At 40.4% G+C, this 19,536-nt stretch overlaps 1 protein-coding gene across 33 annotated transcripts in view; it reads left to right on the top strand.

Annotated features, from left to right (window-relative positions):
- The window catches only part of Kcnma1 (potassium calcium-activated channel subfamily M alpha 1), a 744,152-nt gene that overhangs the window by 693,372 nt on the left and 31,244 nt on the right, over positions 1–19,536 (top strand). For 21 of the 33 annotated variants that reach the window (XM_031361082.1, XM_031361081.1, XM_031361061.1 and 18 more), the window contains 2 exons: positions 6,432–6,545; positions 12,578–12,708. In XM_031361082.1, coding sequence (XP_031216942.1) covers positions 6,432–6,545; positions 12,578–12,708 — 245 coding nt within the window. Of the gene's footprint in view, positions 1–6,431; positions 6,546–7,368; positions 7,450–12,577; positions 12,709–19,536 lie in introns of all 33 variants that reach the window. The other 12 variants (XM_031361079.1, XM_031361066.1, XM_031361054.1 and 9 more) reach the window with 1 other exon arrangement.

Here is a 19,536-nt window from a genome sequence, read left to right as displayed (position 1 = left end):
TCTTCTTCTTCTTCTTCTTCTGATTTAGTTGGCTTTCTCTTTTAATCAAAAACATACTTTGTTACAGAGTTCTCAAGAAAGTTTCAACTAGGCTGGGCAGTGGTGATGCATGCCTTTAATCCCAGCACTTGGGAGGCAGAGACAGGCGGATTTCTGAGTTCGAGGTCAGCCTGGTCTACAGAGTAAGTTCCAGGACAGACGGGGATACACAGAGAAACCCTGTCTCAGGGGGGAAAAAAAAAGAAAGAAAGAAAGATTCAACTTTTTTTTTAAGGCCACAGACTTCAACCAAGCAAAAGTTGATAGAAAGTGGGTCTTCAGCTGACCAGGTTTTCCTAAGAGCACAAGCTAAGAGTTGGCCCAGAGTACCACCAACCAAATCTCTCCCCAGCACCAGTCACCTCTTCCACACTGGATCTGCAGCACAGGCTGCTTGTCATTGGTAGAAGGACTCAGGGGGTTGGATTAGTTAAAAGGCTAAATATAGAGTTGGTAAACTTCTCCAAACAGTAAGGGTTTTTTGTTCAATGCATCTACTTTTTTTTAAGTGAAGGAAAATTTTATAAGTTTTAGAGATTATAATTTAATTATAACATTTCTCCCTTGTCTTTCCATCCTCCATGCCCACCCGTGTATATGTACTTCCTCCACTTGCCTTCAAATTCATGGCCTTTCAAAAAAATTAGTGTTATTGTATGCATTTGTATGTATACATATTCACATACACATACATATACATATAACATATATCACATGCATCACATTATATGCATCACATGCATCACATGCATCATATACACATACACATATGCATATACATACATTCCTAAATATATAGTTCAGTTGGTATAATGATACCTGGATATATGTTTGTAGGGCTGACCATTGGCACTGGAAACCAACTGGTGTACTTTTCTCAGGGGAGAGCTACGTCTCATGTTCCTAGCTTTCTTTAGTTACCCATAGTTCTTTACATAGGATTGAGGCCTCATGGGCTTGTCCCTATGTGCTTTGGCTTGTCCCTTGGTGCCATCCCTGTTCAGTTCACACTTGGGCAGACATATTGGTGAGATTTCATGAGTGTAACTTCTGACATTACCAGGAGACACAATCTCACAGCAAACTCCCTAATCCTCTGGGTTTTACAGTCTTTCCATCCCTTCCTCCACAATGTTCCTTGAGCCTTGGATGAGGAGGAAACACTTTTTTCAGCAGTGAAAACATTGTTGATGTTACTTTTTCCTGTTTTTTCTCCTAGCTCTTAGCAGGAATCATCCAAGTGCTTGTGTCAAATTCTTTTGTTCCAAGCCACCCTTACTAAAGTACAATGCTCTGGACTTCTCATTAGCTGATGCCTCCCCTTCCTCTCCTCTCTCTGAGGCCTCACTTGTCCAGCCTAAAAAACAACCAATATCCAGAGAAGGTCAGTTGCAGCTGGCCCTGCTCAGTCTAATCCAGCAGGGATGGTTTGGCCAGAACGCAGATGCCAGAAAGAAACACAGAATGGTGATAAAAGTTCCAGGAGTGACAAGAAGAAAATGGCTTCCAGCTATTTAAGGGGACTAGAAATCAGATATAGAAAAGAGAAGGTTCTAGTGAGGGTCTACAGTTGCTATTTAGAATTAAGAACCTTTCCTGTGTGAACACTAGCCACCAGTTTCCTATAAACCTGAAGAAAACCCCTGAGTACCTAGTGTCTAAATTCCTTCCTGAGATGCTTCTAGCTGTATTATTATTATTATTATTATTATTATTGTTATTGTTATTTATCATCATCATCATCATCACCATCATCATCACTATTGCAGGAATGATCTATTTAAAACATCTGCTGTAGAGAATGGCCTAGTCAGTTATCAATGGGAGGAGAGACCCTTGGTCCTGTGAAGGTTCTATGCCCCAGTTTAGGAGAATGCCAGGGCCAGGAAGTGGTAGAGGGTGGGTTGGTAAGCAGAAGAGGAGGGAGGGAACAGGGTTTTTTTTTTCCAGAGGGGAAACGGGGAAAGGAGATATTATTTGAAATGTAAATAAAGAAAATATCTAACAACAACAGTCTGCTGTGATTCTTGACTTCTCATTAATATTCTAAGACAATTTCTTTGTGAGAATTCTTTTTTAGAAAATCTAGCAAATGGTTTTCAGTTCTTTACCCAGCAGAAAGGGTCTTGATGGATGCTGGACCTCTCTATCAGTATTTCTTGAGTGCATCGTGTGATGCAGTCTTTGGTGGACAGCATTTCTGAGTGTTTGCTTCATCCTAGCTATGGCACATTTCACGTTAGCCTTACAGATTCCCTGTGTAAGGATAGTTCTAGTTTTTAGATGAAGAATCAGAGACTTGGAGAGAATCCTGGATACTCTGCACTTATATCTACAAGGCTCACATAAGTCATATATACCATGCTTTCTAAGGCTTAGGGGGCATTGTGGAAGAGGGGACAGAAAGAATGGGAGAGACTGAAAATAAGAAAGGCCATGAACTAACATCTTGGTTAGTTCTGCAAAATGAGGCCATTGCAGTCCCAGATTCACAACAGGGGCAGATGCCTGTGCTGAGTCTATGTAAGAATGGACCAGTCAACAGTCAGTCATGGATGGAGGAGGGGCTTGGGACTCTACCTCCCTACTGATGGACCAGTCAACAGTCAGTCATGGATTGAGGAGGGGCTTGGGACTCTACCTCCCTACTGATGGACCAGTCAGCAGTCAGTCATGGATGGAGGAGGGGCTTGGGGCTCTACCTCCCTATGGATGGACCAGTCAACAGTCAGTCATGGATGGAGGAGGGACTTGGGGCTCCACCTCAATATTAAATTACTCACTTCTGGTGGATCCAATGAGAAGAAGAAACATTGCCTTGGTCATGTATCCCCTGATAACCCAACTAAGCTCCAATGGACAGTCCTAATCCAAGAGTCATGCAGATGGCCCTGGTTAGACTAAATTGGTCACAAAATAAAACCAAAAGTCATAAATCCTAGAATGGGATGGAGAAGCATCAGAAGGAGATAAGAAATGGTACTGGGGAAAGTAATAAAACTTGCATGTATGGACTGGACTTAGCCAGATAACAAAATAACTCAGTAAAAATATTTTTAAAAACTTAACAGGCTCTGGAGAAAGAAAATACCAGAATTTGAACCTGTATCTTCCAGCTTCAAGTCCATTTTCTTAACTAGTCCCATTTATTTATTTATTTATTTATTTATTTATTTATTTATTTATTTATACAAGTCAAGCCTGTTATATATAAGCTGGAAGTTCAACTAAGCAGGAAATTCCCTGGCCTAATACTCTTCCTACTGCCCATGAAATGTGAATGTCTAGCCTGAGATAATGCCAGTTAAGGTGGTGGTTGCTTGATGCTAAGTGAATAACAGAGATGCATACCAGCCACAGCCACCACAGGGACTCAGGACAGGAGACTTCCTTGGAAGGAGAGGAGATAGTCTGGGGAAAGGATTTCTAACTCCATGGAGAACAGTGTAACATATTATAGGATTAGAGCCTAAGCAAAAACTTAGACAAGCCACAAGTTCAGCTTGAACCTTTTCTAAGTGAGGTTTCTTATTTTAGATCTCTAACACTGATATTCTTAATACTTTCTTTTGGCAAAAGAAAGGGCTGTCTCCCATGTTGGAGCATTTCCTAGTTTTTCTGGTCTCTAGCTGAAGGTTCCTGGTCTATGTACCACATGGCCAGGCTTGTACATACAGAGCACCAGTGTTGTTCTATGTAGAGATGGAAAGGGACCCCAAGGATAAAAGGGTGAAGGCCTGAACATTGTTAGGACCTGCTTTTTGGTCAACCATGACCTCATGAGAACACCTGAAGTCATCCTCCTGTATCATTCCTTCAGGTGCAATACACCTGGATTTCTCTTCTCTTCAAGTTCATTTAGGAAGTCTACATTACCCTGGCATTTCAGATCATAGTTTTCTATACTAGGGCCCCTAAAGGGGAAAACCAATGTCAATCAAGTCTGATTACTGGTAATACAGCTATATGAGACAAAGGGGAAAAAATCTATACTTTTAAAATTTTGTTCTACCCCTTTAAAGTGTGAGGGATGAAAAGTAGCAAAATAGGAGGAGGTATGGTCTGCCTGAAGATCTCTTGCTAACATTAATATCCTATTCTTGGGGTCACTGTGAAGAAAATGACAGACCTCCAGTGGAAGAGTGTCTGTCTACTCATCACACTTTGTAAATTGCAGACACTGATGGAACCAGCCTTGGAGAGTGTAGAAGAAATGGAATGTAAGCCAAGTGTAAGAGGCCTAGGAAACAAGTATCCCATTTCTAAATGAAGGTTCCATGCAAAGGAATGGAGTCTTTCCACAGCTGAAAAAAACAAACCAGAATCTCTAAATAAGATAAAATAAAAGGGTGCTTTGGCCTATTGCTGGCACCTCAACAACCTACAGCCTTCCTAACACTGTATGACCGCATCTCTGCCTGCTTTATGAGTGCTACTTTTTGAGGAGCACACCCATATATTCTCAAGTCAGCATTTGATGATGGCTGTCAAAATACAGGCCATGTATTATGCATATAGCATTACCGATGTAAGGTGTTTACTTGTCAAGTTGAAGAAATTCAAAAAAACGTCACATCCACTGAATCTGCACAGCTGTCACTTGCAATTTTTCATGCTTTTGAATGCAACTTCTGATGAGAACAGTTTATTTCTTCCCCTTCACTGTTCAAAGGGAAGGAAACAGCTACCATTTAAAATTCATGCTCCTGGTTATGCGGTTGGCTGAAAAACAGATTCCAAAGTTTAGGAGGAAGAATGAACATTAACTCACTGAACATGAGTTGGTCTGTATGAGGAGTAGTAATATTACAAAAAAAAAATTAGGTGCAATCAGGGATTGGAAACTAAGTAATATTTTTGTTCTTCTTGAAAGTATAGCCCTTTGTAGAATATTTATATAAAGGAGAACAGAAAATGAGAAGGTCTCTTTCATGTCTCTGGCACTTTGTGCTTATGAACCATCCAATGGATATGCAATTACTGAGCACTAGACATCCCCAAATGAAAGGCAGCATCAGCCCAGACTTTGTCAAATTACTAAATGGTGACTGTCTGCAAAATGTGGTCCATTGATCAATTTGGAATTCCGATTAGGAAATGAAGCCAAGTCTCCTTGTACCTTGAAATCTCTCATCCATTGGTAAGCCCACAACGAGATGAGAAACCAAGGAGTCAGGCATGGTATTGCACACCTTTAATCCAAATGCACAGGAGGCAGAAGTAGGTGGATCTTTGTGAGTTCAAGGTAAGCCTCGTAGACATGAGTTCCAGACTAACCATGGTCATATCTTATCTCTCCAAGAATGTTTTTTAATTAAATAAGATGAAAAACAGAAATCAAACCAAAATGAACAACAGCACAAGGCTGACAGCTGCAGTTGCTGTGTGCTTCAGTTGGAAAATGATTTTCTAACCAATGCAGGCGTGATACAGAGAACTTTGTTGTCTTTGTGTGTCTTTGCCTGAATCCTTAACAGAACACTTGGCTGGAGGAAGTCTCATCTTTACTAGGCCTAGCATCCCGAATCTTAAATCCTTTTTTTCATAAATCTCATGATTTCTCAGTAGTGCTGGGTTAGTTACCTCAGGAATTCAAGGATAGTTCTAGTCCTTAGTTCAGATGGTATTAACAAGTGGCTTTTGTTACTTACACCTAGTTCAAAGAAGGGTGTCCTGGGTGTAGGTTCTGCAAGCCAATGAAACAATGTCCTGGGGGAATCAAAATTTCTATGCATTTCTTTTTAAAAACAAAGAACAATTGCTGAAAGCCTCCAGGCTGAACTTCCTCACTAAGCAGAAGGACATGCAATCATCAGCTGGCTTTAGAGAATAGGCAGAATGAGTTTAGATAGGCTTCGGTAACAACCAATAAAACATTTCCATGGTTTAAAATAGTCCGTCATTCTCTTTCACTTTGAATGTTTTATGGGTCAGGGCAGCTGTCCTGGACTACATCTCCATAGTGACCCACGTCTCCATATTAGGTGTGGTTTGGGAAGAGAAGGACAAGACAAAGTCATATACCAAAAAATGATGTGGGCTTCTTTGTTCACTTTTTATTAGGAAGAACATGTTGTATGTCATATAGTCCTTCCCACCTAAGGGCAGCTAGGCACAGTGCTAACTATTTGACAGGAGAGGGGAAACGGTAAGCAGAATAAACATTGGTATGGTCTGGAATTTTAGGAAGGTATCAGAGGAAGAACTGCTTCAAATGGTTTTTCTATAAAGTCCTAAAAAAAAAAAAAACAACAACAAAAACACTTGCTAAATTAATCCCGTGTTACTTGGTTACCTGTCAATAATGTGTACATTGCATTTCAAGGGTTTTGTATGTATACTATACTTTTTATCAACTTCAGATTTTCTACTCCTCAATTTCTCCCCACTAGGATTCACACCTCCTGGAATGGACAGATCATCACCTGACAATAGCCCAGTGCATGGAATGTTACGGCAGCCGTCCATCACAACCGGGGTCAACATTCCCATCATCACAGAACTCGGTAGGGGGTCACTGCAGCTCAGTGGGTGTGCGTTCTGTCTTTGAGACCATGGAGGCTATAAGGAGTTTGGTCTGATCTTTAGCTTTTTTAGGCATCCTAGGTTGCTGTGGGACTTGGGGTGGAATAGTGAAGGTAAGGTTTGAGTAGAGATACAGCAGGTTATTTGAAGGAAAAACTGTTCTATCTTTCTCAAAAGACAAATAGACAGTTTCCTTCCTGCTGGTTCCTGTTTTCAAAGGAGCATGAGAATGGCTTTGAAACTGGGGCATCCATTCGGGAAGGGGAAAGGAAAGAAGCATGAATTCTTCAGGTGGCTTCTTCTTGAAGGCGCCTCTTCTGAGTGTTGTTTCAAAGGCTCCTACAGTCGCAACCCCACTCAGAACCTTGGGTCTTAAGCCCACCCCACCTGAGAATGGATCCCCTTTGAGAACAGGGTCACATGTCTATTTGCTCTGCTATGTGGCAACCCTACCTTGACCCTGTCCCAGTTGAGATTCTCACCAGTGGTCATTTTCAATAAATGACCAAAATATGAATGGGGTGGGGATTTGCGGGGTTTGAATGCTGTAATCTGTAGCAAATAGAATCCAACTTCTGACATGCCAATGCCATTCTCTGGTAGCCTGTGTGAAGTTAAAAAAACAAACAAACAAACAAACAAAAAACTACTGAATGGCTCTTCCCCCTAAGACAATACATACTCTCTATTGTCCGGGTGGCTTAGCTTGAGAATGCTGCCTCTGTTTTTCCCTCACTTTTTTCTTCTTTTCTGTACTTTCCTCCACTCCCTTTCCCTGGACCCTTAAATGCTGTATCCAATTAGCTAAGCCGGGCAAGTTGCCTTTGGTATCAGTCAATCAGGAAAAAAACAGTGGGACGCACATTCTAATGATAACGGAGTTGGGTAAGAAGTGCTTGTCTTCCTTGACATCAGTATTTTCTTTTGTTCTGATCTTGGTGTTTCCAACTCTCATTGGCTCCCCCCACCACCCCTTCCATTTCGCTGGCTGTAACAGAAAGGCTACCCCATGGCACTGCTTTGAATGTGTTTTATTTGTGGCTCTGGTTGGAATCGACTGTCTTGTTCTGGCCTTTCTTAATGATTTTTTCCCCATACAGCATCAGTAAACCTTTGATCACACCCACCTGACCTGGCAGTAGCTGCCAAAGCATCTCTGCTCTAATTCATTTTCTGTGGCCCAAGCTTTTCTCTCTCTCTCTCTCTTTTAAATCCCACACGTGCCCACTCTCCCCTGCCTCCTCCCGGCATTCCTCTTCCAACGTGCTGTCAGTTTGACTGACATGTCTTCACAGCTCTCAGAGGAAGTCAAAGGAGAAATATAAAAATTTTAAGATAAGAAATCCTAGACAGTGCCTTCCCTCCAGCTGTTTATTTTTCTTTATTCTGACTTTATTTGCTTTTTTTCCCCCCTACTAGGCCCTCTCTCAGAAGTTGTGCTTCTGAAGCCATAAAAAGCAGCTTGTTCCCAGGGGATCTTTTCTTACTTAAGCCAGATTCCAAGAAGGGTGCAGAACAGGCCAGCAGCTCTATACTCTGACCCCCGCCCTGCTGGCCCAAAGCCCACCCTAGGAGGTTCACAGTGGATTTATCTCAAAGAGAAAGGCCCCTGGTCATGACTGCATTTGTCAGACCCCTCCATGGTTCCCCATGACTTGGTTAATAACCCACGAAGGGCACCCATCAGCAGCAGGTCTCACAACTGGAGATTGATCTTCTAAATAGACACAGCGAAGGGCTTCTTGGCAGAGGCACAGGAGGAGGGGTGGGAAGCACCTGCCTTCACAGGACTCACAAATGAAATGAACACTCCATTTTCTTGGCCCTCAAATATATTTCAAAATAAGAGAGGAGGCTTTTAACACAGTAATCTTGCTTGTGAGGTGTCTAGAAACCAAGGAATAAATTGTCCACCATGCAGCCCTGCGTTGTTGTTAGACAGAGCTATTTATCTGGACAAATTCACTCAGGTCAAGGAGTATCACACTGTTTTCAACAATAGGAAAGGTGTCTTTTTCATGTTTAGTGTTGTTGGCTAAAAGCCTGGGTTTCTCCATCGTTCTTCCTAGAACCATAGGGCCATAAAAGACCAAGGAAGCTCATGTACCCCAGACGACTGTTTTGAAAATTCACTGAACTTCTCCACCATAGATACCTACAGCAGCTTTTGAAAGCACACAGGCCAAGAATTTCTCTTTTCATTTAGAGTCTGTGTGCTATTAACTGATTAGAATATCCTGATTTTTGATTACAGGAAAAGGAAAAGGAAAAAGCTTAAGACTCCAGATACAAGGCAGTAATTTGGTTATTGAGTCTCCTAACCCTCTTCTGCACCAGATTTTTTTTTCCCTCCAAGCTTTAGAGTTCAGGCTACTTCTTCTTCCTATTCTTAAGGCTAGTTTCTCTAGGAACCACACCACACTCCTCATACCAAGCCTCCTCCCACTTCACCCCTGCAAATATTTAACCTTTGTCACCTGCCCTGGGTTGATGCGTGCTCCATTGTATTGCCCCAGTCATATGCCCCTTAAAGGACACAGAAGTGGGGCAGGAGAGATGGGCATGGGGTAAATTGCTTGCTGTACAATCATGAGGCCCTGGGTGCTGGTCCCCAGCATCCACATACAAGCTGATCTTGGCAAGGTATATCTTGTCATTCCGAAAGTCCTTGAAGACAGAGATGGAAGGATCCCTAAGGCTTACTGGCCAGGTAATCTAGCTGAATTGGTGAGCCCAAAATTTAGTTGAGAGCCCCTGTCTCAGAAAATAATGTAGAAAGTGATTGAGAAAGACAACTCATGTTAACCTCTACTTTCCACATGCATATACACATGAACCCACACATACATGAACACACACAAAGACACAGAAGCAACCAAGGCCAAACACATTTTAAAACTGTCCTCACCCATCCCAATATTTCCATGATAAAGGCTCCTGACATTTCCATGAGAAAAAAACCTTTGTTTGAAGCTATTTAGCATGCTATTTCACAGCTATATTTGATCACCTGCATTGTGGGGCAATGTCGACCATTATGCAATTGCTTATTGGGAATGGTGTACATTATGACCTATGTAGTTGCTGTTCTGGGAAATGGGCATGGGTGACTTGAGCTGTTATTTTTCTAAGACTGGTGATCCCAGAATAATAGGTAAGCTTTTCACTGAAACACGATTCTCACCTTGACATTTTCTTCCAATAGCCTACATCCTTAGATCACTGGACATCCATAGTTTTTTCTTTTACTTGGGGCCACACAAAAGTAGCGCTGTCTCTTACCCATCTCCTTATACACAAGGAAGAGACACTGCTCCATTTGAAATGATGGTACAACCACCATCAGCTACTGCTGTCAACAAATAAAGTCATATGGTAATACATGTACTACCCTCTTTTTCTGATTCCCAGAGTAGAAATACTGTGATCACTACAACATACTTTTAGCATATCAGAAGATACAACTATAGACCTGGGACTTAGTTTAGTTGTTATGGAATGCTTGTCTAACATTAACAAAGCCCTGGGTTTAATCCCTAGCACTTTATAAACTGTCCACACAGTATCACACCCACAATTGCTACACTGCAAAGGTCAAAGGAGGAACATCAGAAGTTCACCTTAATCATCCAGTATATAATAAGTTGGAAACAAACCTAGGATATATGAGACACTGTCAAGGAGAGAGAGGGAGAGAGAGAGAGAGAGAGAGAGAGAGAGAGAGAGAGAGAGAGAGAGAGAGAGAGAGAGAGACAGAGACACAGAGAGAGACAGAGACAGAGACACAGAGAGAGACAGAGACAGAGAAAGGTTTTTTAAAAATATATTTATTCTTCTTAAATGTGTGTGAGTATTTGCCTGCATATCACATGTGTCTCATATGTATGCAGAGGACAGAAATGTATGTTGGATTCTTTGGAACTACAGTTAGAGGTGAGCTATTGTGTGAATGCTAGGAAGCCTACACAAGTTCTTTGCAAGAACAGCAAGCGTTCTTTCTTAGTCATGGAACCATCTCTCTAGTGCCAGGTTTAGAAACCTTAATCTTCTTTATTTATAGTTCTAGAGTATGGCAGGGACCCATAACAAAATGGTTCCTTCTATTTGGCCTACTATGAGAGCAGTGTGTGTGTGTGTGTGTGTGTGTGTGTGTGTGTGTGTTTGTGTGTATCCATCTCCAGAGAAAAAGGAAGTGAAATATGAGAGAAGAAAATGAGACATGGAGAGGCAGCCTGGCTGGGCCACCAGTGGAGCTTGTCTTATTCGAATCTAGTTTGAACATAAAGCCACTTGTGATTGGCTAATTGCAAGCTACTTATTATAAGAATGTGTTATACCATTTCCACATGAAGTGAGGCTACAGTTCAGGTCATATACTTTTAGTCGAACATGAAATAGATATGGAGACAGCTGAGGGCCTATCATTATTCAATTGAACAGAACCATTTGGAGGGTTCATAAGTAAACCTTTAGTGATTCCGAGAGGAGCAGGAGAAGCTGGACATTTCCATAATGTCATGGATTGCTAGACAATCAAGATGCCAGCCTCCATTTATCCAGGGCACAACATGGATCTAATCTGGTATCCTAGGAGTCTCGGGTCTACTTCTTGAGAGACTGCAGAACTTTCCCATTTTACAGTGAGAGCAACTTGGCGGAGGGATCATGAAATGCTTAGTCAAAGAACTTAGTGACAAAACCAGACTAGAGACTTTTGCCCACTCTCCTGCAATTCACTTGCTGCTGATACAACTGGGACCTAAATGTGATCAAATTTGGAAAAATCACTGCAAAGATTTGCCTCCGTTAGAGTCATTTTCCAGGGTGGCAAAAAAGATGGTGTCATTTAAAAATAATTCCATGCCTAGCCTTTCATCCTATTATCATTTATTGTGACTCATGCAATAAGCAAAAGGGTTTTTTGTTGTTGTTGTTGGTGGTGGTGTTGGTGGTTTAAGTTGTCAAGAAAGTCCTTTTAAAAAATTAAAACAATAAACTCTAGGAAAGAGAATTAGCTGCAGATAGATTCAGAAAAAGATACAGAAAGGAAGCCTCATCTATTCTCTTCCTAAAACTACCTTAATTATTCCAGAAATCACAAGTGTACCTCTCCTCAATTCCCCACACTTCCCCCTATTACATTTCAAAATTGATCATTTATGAAGCCAAGATAGGAATAGAAGTTCACTTATCATTTAATTTTTTATAAGTTAAAGACATCTTACTTATCACCCATTTTATAAATTAAAGCACAACTCATCAGTCTGTGGGTGTGTATGGAGGAGGAGTCCTTGGGGGCTCCTCAGATGACAATGAAGGAAGACATCTTACCCTGGCCACGTCTTCTTGTAGAACACAGAAGAGACAGAGCTGTTTAGAAGAGGAAGCAGAGTGTGGGGAGATTTGCAGAGAGAGTCAGAAAATAGCAGGAGGGTGTTGAGTAGGACCTATTGAGCATGGGCCTGAGTTTGGAGAAGAGGCACACCAGACACTACACAGGCCCATCCTTGGGGCTATCTATAAGTCCTGCCTGAGGGTAAACTGCTTGCCATTTGCCCTTGCTGCACTTCTGATCCATTGCTTTTCTTTCTGAATAAGTTGCTTTCTTTCTTTGCGGCTAACCTTATCATCCCAGCATGGCTACTCATGGCTATGTCCCTCTCTCAGAGGACTTGGCTGCCAAAAAATGCCCTAGGGTGTTTCTTGGTCATGATTCTAAACCTGTAACAATGGACTGGTCAACACTATCAACTTGCCAGTCCTTAGCAGTTGACATGGAACAAACCTGCTTGACCTCATTGCTCTCCAGGTCTTAGAAGTTAAGAATCCTGTAGGAGCAGGCCATTTGAGTCCCAGTGCTCACCAACCCCAGGATCCATCAACAGCTTCCCCATGCTTGTTTCTTTTACAGTAACTTAAGTGTCTTTAACCCAGTCACTTAATTCTCTCTCTGGCTTCACTAACCCATGTGTAGTCCTTTTCAAAGCTAATTCTTATTTCATGCCTTTTCTAGTGAACGATACTAATGTTCAGTTTTTGGACCAAGACGATGACGATGACCCGGACACAGAGCTGTACCTCACACAGCCCTTTGCTTGTGGGACAGCATTTGCCGTCAGCGTCCTGGACTCACTCATGAGTGCGGTGAGTTATCTATCTTCCTTCTCTCCACTCAAGGGATGGGATACACACCCATGGGCTGTCTTCAAGATAGGAGATTCTGGCAGGAACTTAAGCTGTGCGTGGAAAAAGAGCACAAGTTCATGAATGTGTCTCTTGAGAAAGGATACCAATATTTATCAGTCACACAAGTAAATATTATAAATTCCACAACATGCAAAGAAGACATGGAAGGTAATGGCCTGGTTTGGAGGATAAGAGAAACACCACTTAAGGAAATAAATATTTCATACCAAGATGTGAGACTCTCTCAAGGAAGACAAAGGAAACTGATGCAGAATAAGGAAAGGAAAACGAAGACATTGAAAACTATGTTCATGAATCTTTGGACTAAATATTGAAGAATGGTCAGGTTCATGTCTGAAGAAGCACTTGCCTTATCTGCGAGGGGGGGATGTCTTGGTCAGGCAAGATTCAGGGTGTCCATGTAAGCATCTCTTCTAGATGGAAGGAGGGTAGTTCTGATAGTGATACAGGCAGGTGGGTGGGTCTGAGCATTCATTGGTAAGAGGGGAACATTTGGGAATCGCAGACAGAAAGCAGAAAGGATAGTGTGCCAAGGGTGACACCAAAGTCCTTGCCTGTCACTAAAAACTAGACCTTGGATGAGGACCAAGCACAGGGCTCTTCCAAGCTAGAGAGCAGAGAGAGAATGATGGTAAAGGGGAGTTGTTGACTGAGACATCAAAAGCAGTTGTTTCCCTTAGTAACTTCACGTGTATCAAGTGGCCAAGCCTTTTACCCGCCCTTTTTGTGATCCCTCCAAATAAGCAACAATTGAGAAAGCACATTCCAGCACAGTGGCAGTAGCATTCACTGCAGTAGACAGTGGCAACTGTTTAGAACAGGCCACAGCAGGTACTGGGAATCCTTCCCAATAGTACCTTTCTTTACCTGATAGACAATGCTCTTCATTTTGCAATAGTCAAATTCAGTTTGTGAAAATGGGGGTGTGGGCCTGATTAAAAACTGACTTTTGCTGAAGCCATGGAACAGAGTTTTATTGAGCATGTTAAACTACAAACATAGCTTGGAGGGTGTTTTTCCATACATATTCTCACATTGCTCAAAAAGGTCATTCTCTTGTGTTAAGCAACTTATATGCTAATTATGCATTATTATACTCATTCATTAAAATGGATCCCCAAAGGATTACTGTGTGAGGAAAGAGGAAGACATGAGGCTTTCAGAGATGACTTAAGTTTATTCTATATTACTGAACATAGTGCAAATATAAGCTTATCTTAGTGAAATATTAGAATTATGGTTTTAAAAATAATTATGAAATAACATCGCCCAAGTTAAAGTTGATTGGTGGCTTTTATAGCCAGTAAGAAGAATCACTGGGCACTATAGAGGGGTCTTCCTGCTTTCCTGGGATACTATTGAGCTGCTGCCAATATTGTCCCAGTTTATACAAACTCTTGAACAGGTTGGAAAGAACAATAACCACTGCATGATTGTGTTCAGTAAAGCACCAGGTTCCCAGTAGGCGGCCAGATCTTGTCTCTTTAGAAATGTCACTTTAATTCTGATCCTAATTTCAGAGATTTTAGAACTCTGATCTTACTGAAATACAAGTAAGCTATTTATGGATTTTTGTTTTTCAGAAGAGAAAATACCGTTAAGAGCTTTTTAAAACTCAAATTTATAATATTTGTGTTATAGGCAGACAGTCAGTATGCTCCAGGTAGGATCAGATACATCATTTATAAAGGGTGTGTTTTTATAAATTCCTGAGAATTCTGAAATAGTGAAGCTATACAATGGAGCAGATCAAACACTTATGAAGCCAGTGATAATCTGAAGCTGATGGGATTGAAGCTTCTGCACAAAGGGACACATGATTGACAGCCTGGAGGTGGGACATATAACAGTGTGGGATCAGGGCATATCTGCATATGAGTTGTAAGACGAATCATTGAATAGCATTACTAGGGAGTCACTTCTCAAAAACTCAGATGAAAAGTTGAAATGAACTAATTACTAATCACTGTTGTTAAGGTTCATCAATCCTCAGTCTCTCTTGATACCAAATTGAAGTGTTTGTGACAAAGTGGCTTGTACCATACAGATGTCGAAGCCTGTAAGCAGTATTTTTCCTACATTCTAGCCTAGAGAAAATCATTCCAGGGACTTAGTACTTGTTTTTCACGTTTCTTCTTAGCAGCATTAGTTATTGAGGGCCTGGAACTATGTAACATACTTCAACAACACAGTCTGATCTTTCAGACCACAGTGTGAGAGAAACAGGTTTCGATATTGGGACAAGGCATATCAACAGGCCCACTGACAGTGTCTTTTCCTGTTATCAATCAAAATCCTAGCCAAATTATTCCAGATCTTGCTCTGTTGTCCAGGATGAAAACAACTCCAGTTGAAGTCTGGCTCAACACACCCAATTAGATCCAGACCCTTTGACAAAAATGTTACTTGTGATTTCTTTATATTTCATCCCAGCCTTCATTTATGAAAAAGACTGTAGATTGGTCAATTACCAAAGCCATAGCTAGAAAGAGTTAAAATGAGCTTCCTCCAAAAAAGCAGGAGCAGAAGTAAGGACCCAACCACAATCTCCATCTATAGGCACCATCACAATACCTACAGACTTTAAGCACATGGAGTAACTGGGACAGTGTGGCACAGGGTCAAGTAGACCTGAAGCCTCTGGATCTGATAAACACCAACTGTTGTTTATCTTTTCCATTGTCTGGGAATCACTTGAGAACAAATGCTAATTAAGCATGATGTGAACAACTCCTTGTGTCTTTGTACTATTTGTACAAAGGAATATGAAGGTCTTTCGACAATCAGGCACATGTGACAACAGAGCTGTAGATTTGTTATTTACATGCATATATATATATACATACATAAATATATACATATATATATATCCATACATGGTTACTCTTTCTGTCTTCTGAATACATGCATGCACACATACTTAAGAACAGAAGTTTTCAACCTGTGGGTTGAGATTTCTTTAGGGTTCAAACAACTCTATCAAAGGGGTTGCCTATGACCATTGGAAAACCCAGATATTTACATTATGATTCATAAGAGTAGCATAATTACAGCTAGGAAGTAGTAATAGAAATAATTTTATGGTAGCGGTCACTAAAACATGAGGAACTGTATTAAAGGGTTGCAGTATTAGACAGGTCCAGAACCACTGGTTAGAGAAATAAGACCCAGGAGCTATTGGATAGATGAGTCAGAAGTCTGCAGAAGAGATGTTTTTGTGTTGTCGTGTCTCATAGGAACTGGTCTCTTGGTATCAGAAATAACTAGATTTATGTTAGTAAGACTGGAAAATGTGTTCCTCTGAACCATAGATCCACCCCACCTGCTTTCTATCTATACTGTCACCTCCTGAGGGGCCAAACCCCGGGTAAGCCTTATGTTGAAGGCTGAACTGTCAGCCCAGGAGAAACTGCTGCCATTCTAGAGATGCCAGCGATTTACTGCTCATCGTGCACCTCTTACACTTCATCCAAGTGCCCCCATTTCTTCAGCTCACAAGCAGACAGACAGTCCACAGGTACAGCCAAGGCAGATGGGCTAGCAGCAGTGTTGTGTCTGAGCAGCAAACAGCGGGATGTTGTGCTGGACCCAAGAACATACTCCTTGCTGCTACACCAGGCAAGGCAGATCCAGGAGAAAATAATTGAAATGTTCTCATTGCTCATGAAAGAAAAAATACTAAAAATAAAAAATCCACACCATGAAAACCAGCAAATATAAAAAATGGCAGATATGACATGGAAAATGACAATTTTAGTGCAATTATAGACTAAAGGCAGAGTGCCATTAAAGTTAAGGCAATGTTATTAAAAAATGTGTTAATTTTCAGTTAAATTTTCTATAAAAGACCAATTAGTTTAAAAGGCTTGACAGCATTAACTGTGAAACATAAGCTCTAGTAATTATACTTAAAAGAAAAAAAAAGTAGAAAGAAGAAGATGCTCTCGTGGGGTGGAGCTGCACAGGCGGAGAGCCAGCACACATTAGGCTAGGTGGCGCTGCAGATGCAGCTCTTCCTTCTGCAATTCCTCCGTCCTTGTTCCAGCCTTTCATGATTTTGCAGTGTGTCCTTACAAGACCCAAGAGTCACCCATTGCCCCTCCCATATTAGAGACAAGAACACTGGGCAGAAAGAGAGGGCATATTCTAAATTGGCTGCATTGGGAGTTGACTGTTGTTTAAGCTAAAATTCATTGAGTAATGTTGTATATGGGAAATTACACAAATTCTCTTGTTTAACACTAGTCTATAAATTTGTATCTTTCTTTTTATCTTCCCTGTTATATGGATGAGGGGTCTAAACTATAGACAACTTGTGGAACTTTCCCATTATCATAGCTATTGAGTAGCCAAGAAAGGATTAAAGATTATAGTATAAGGCATAGTAGGATGGTTTAGAGGCAAATACACTTGCTGCTAAATATAATGACCTGAGTTTGATCCCTAGGACTCACATGAAGGAAAAAATAAATTCTGTCCTCTACCAGCACACCATAGCACACCCTTACACACACAAAAATAACATAAAAAATTTAAAAATTCATAATCAGGATGTCAGTTTACTCTACTACAAAGAAAGCCTTCCCGAGAAAGTATCTTCACAGTGAGAAGAGGCCCCTGAATTCTTTAGACTGCACAGGTGTCCTGATTGCAGGTGCCAAATAAAACTGAAGCTCATCCCTCAGGTGTCCCCAAGCACCAAAGCGACACAGGATTGAACGGGATATCTGTGAAGTAATCCTTTCAGTCTACAGGTTTCATGCAGAAGTCTCTCCTAAGGCATTCATTACATCTGTCATGGACTTGGTTCATGGTGAGACATAGGAAAGTCTGGAGAGTATATGAGCACAAGAGACAAAGGTTCATGCATGCCCTTCACAGTCTACAAATCCTCTATATCCGAATATTCTACAATCTACAAAGTAATTGTACGTTTTGGTTACTTTCTATTCTACAAGGATAGCCTTTGGTAATTAGCATTCTGAGTCATAGTGCGCTTTGCCCCATGATACTGAAACCAACCCTTCCTCTTCACCAAGTCCTGTATGAAACCCTGTCTCTGACTTTCAAGCTGAGCCACTGATGGACCATTTTGAGACACTGTCTTTGAATCACATGTAAATTCAGGTCTGGGAATTATTGGCTACTCAATAAGTGCCAGTGTCTCTGTATAAATCATTTAAATACGTGCTGAGGTAAAATCCTAACAATTCAACCAAACTATGTCCTCCTATGTAGACCTTATCTGTGTATTCCAACAGGTAACTCTACCATATTCATTGTTTAAAATAAACAGATCGCAGTTTCACATAGAGATAGATAGTCACTTTCCCTTTGGAAAATTTAGGAAACACAAGAACATAGAAAAGTATATAAGTAGTCTGTATTCCCAAGACTGAAGAGAAGAAATTAATATTTTGATATGTGTCTTTTTAGATAGATATATGTATATATCTATGTATGTATATATGTATTTTTATAGATGGATAAGATAGATGGTGATAGATATAGATAGGTAGGTAAGTAGACAGATAGATAATAGATAGATATTTAGATAGATAATAGATAAAGCTTCCAGTTTTAAATATTGGTTAATGATTTCTTTTTACTTAATATTTTGTTGAGACAATTAACATGTTATTTTTTTTTAAATGTCACAAGTTGCACAGCTTCCATAAGATTTTATGCTACTCTCTTTTAGGATATACCACAATCTTTTACTTTATTGAGGGGTAGTTTAAGATACTTTGCTACAATAACAGCCCCTTGTCTTAGCTTTCAATTACTATGATAGATATCTGAAATAATCAACAGAAAGGTTGACTTCTGCTCATGGTTTTGGAGGTTTCAGCCGATGAGTGGTTGGCCTGGCTGCCTTGGGCCTTCATTGAGCCAGCACATTTTGGTATATGGTGTAGAGTAAAACTGCTTACCTCATGGCTCTAAGGCAGAAAGAAACTAAAATCCCACAGTGATCTGTAAGGATGTGCTCACAGTGATGAGAAGACTTCCCTTCAGACCTGAACTGTTAAGGGTTCTACTACCTCTCAATAGCACTGAACAGGAGACCATACGTGGGCTTTTAGGGTACATCCCAGATAGAACCTTTAATACTCAGGGGTTACGCATTTTGCACATGAATCTTGGAATTAGTAGTAGTACATTTATTTGAGTCAAACCTACTGTATGTTGAACAGATATGAACATTTGTGAAGCTCATGATCGTCTTTCCTAATTATCTCCCCAGAACAAGTATGCTTACACACTTCTATCATGAGTATGCAGATGCCATCTCATGCCTGTGGTATTCTGTACTGCCATTTTCCCTACGAGGTCCGTTAACTGTGTTAATGATAGCTTTAAATATATACACTTTCATTTGTAGGCAGTCCTGTAAATATATTATTTTCTTTTGATAATTTCAATTTTTATCCTTAAAGACTTCTTGCTGTATAAATAACTATCAAAAGAGATGAATAATTTAGCTGTGTTTTTAATGTAATTAGTTTTTAATACTTCTTTTCCTTTTTTGAGAATTTAAAATAAATAATTTCATAGTAGAAAAACCTATGAAATAAATAAAATGGAAATTTTTTTAGATCAAGAATTAATTTTTTAAAAAATACAGATTTATCTATCAGTTCAGATCTTTGTTTTTAACATGATTTTTTAATCTTTTTTTATTAGATATTTTCTCTATTTACATGTAAATTTCTCCATTCCCAGTTTCCCCTCCTAAAAACAAAGAAACAAACAAAAACAAAC

The sequence above is a fragment of the Mastomys coucha genome, unplaced genomic scaffold (genome assembly GCF_008632895.1).
Source record: "Mastomys coucha isolate ucsf_1 unplaced genomic scaffold, UCSF_Mcou_1 pScaffold9, whole genome shotgun sequence".
NCBI classification, from domain to species: Eukaryota; Metazoa; Chordata; class Mammalia; order Rodentia; family Muridae; genus Mastomys; species Mastomys coucha.
Note: the sequence above shows the minus strand (reverse complement) of the source record. Positions and strands in the feature narration are given on the sequence as shown.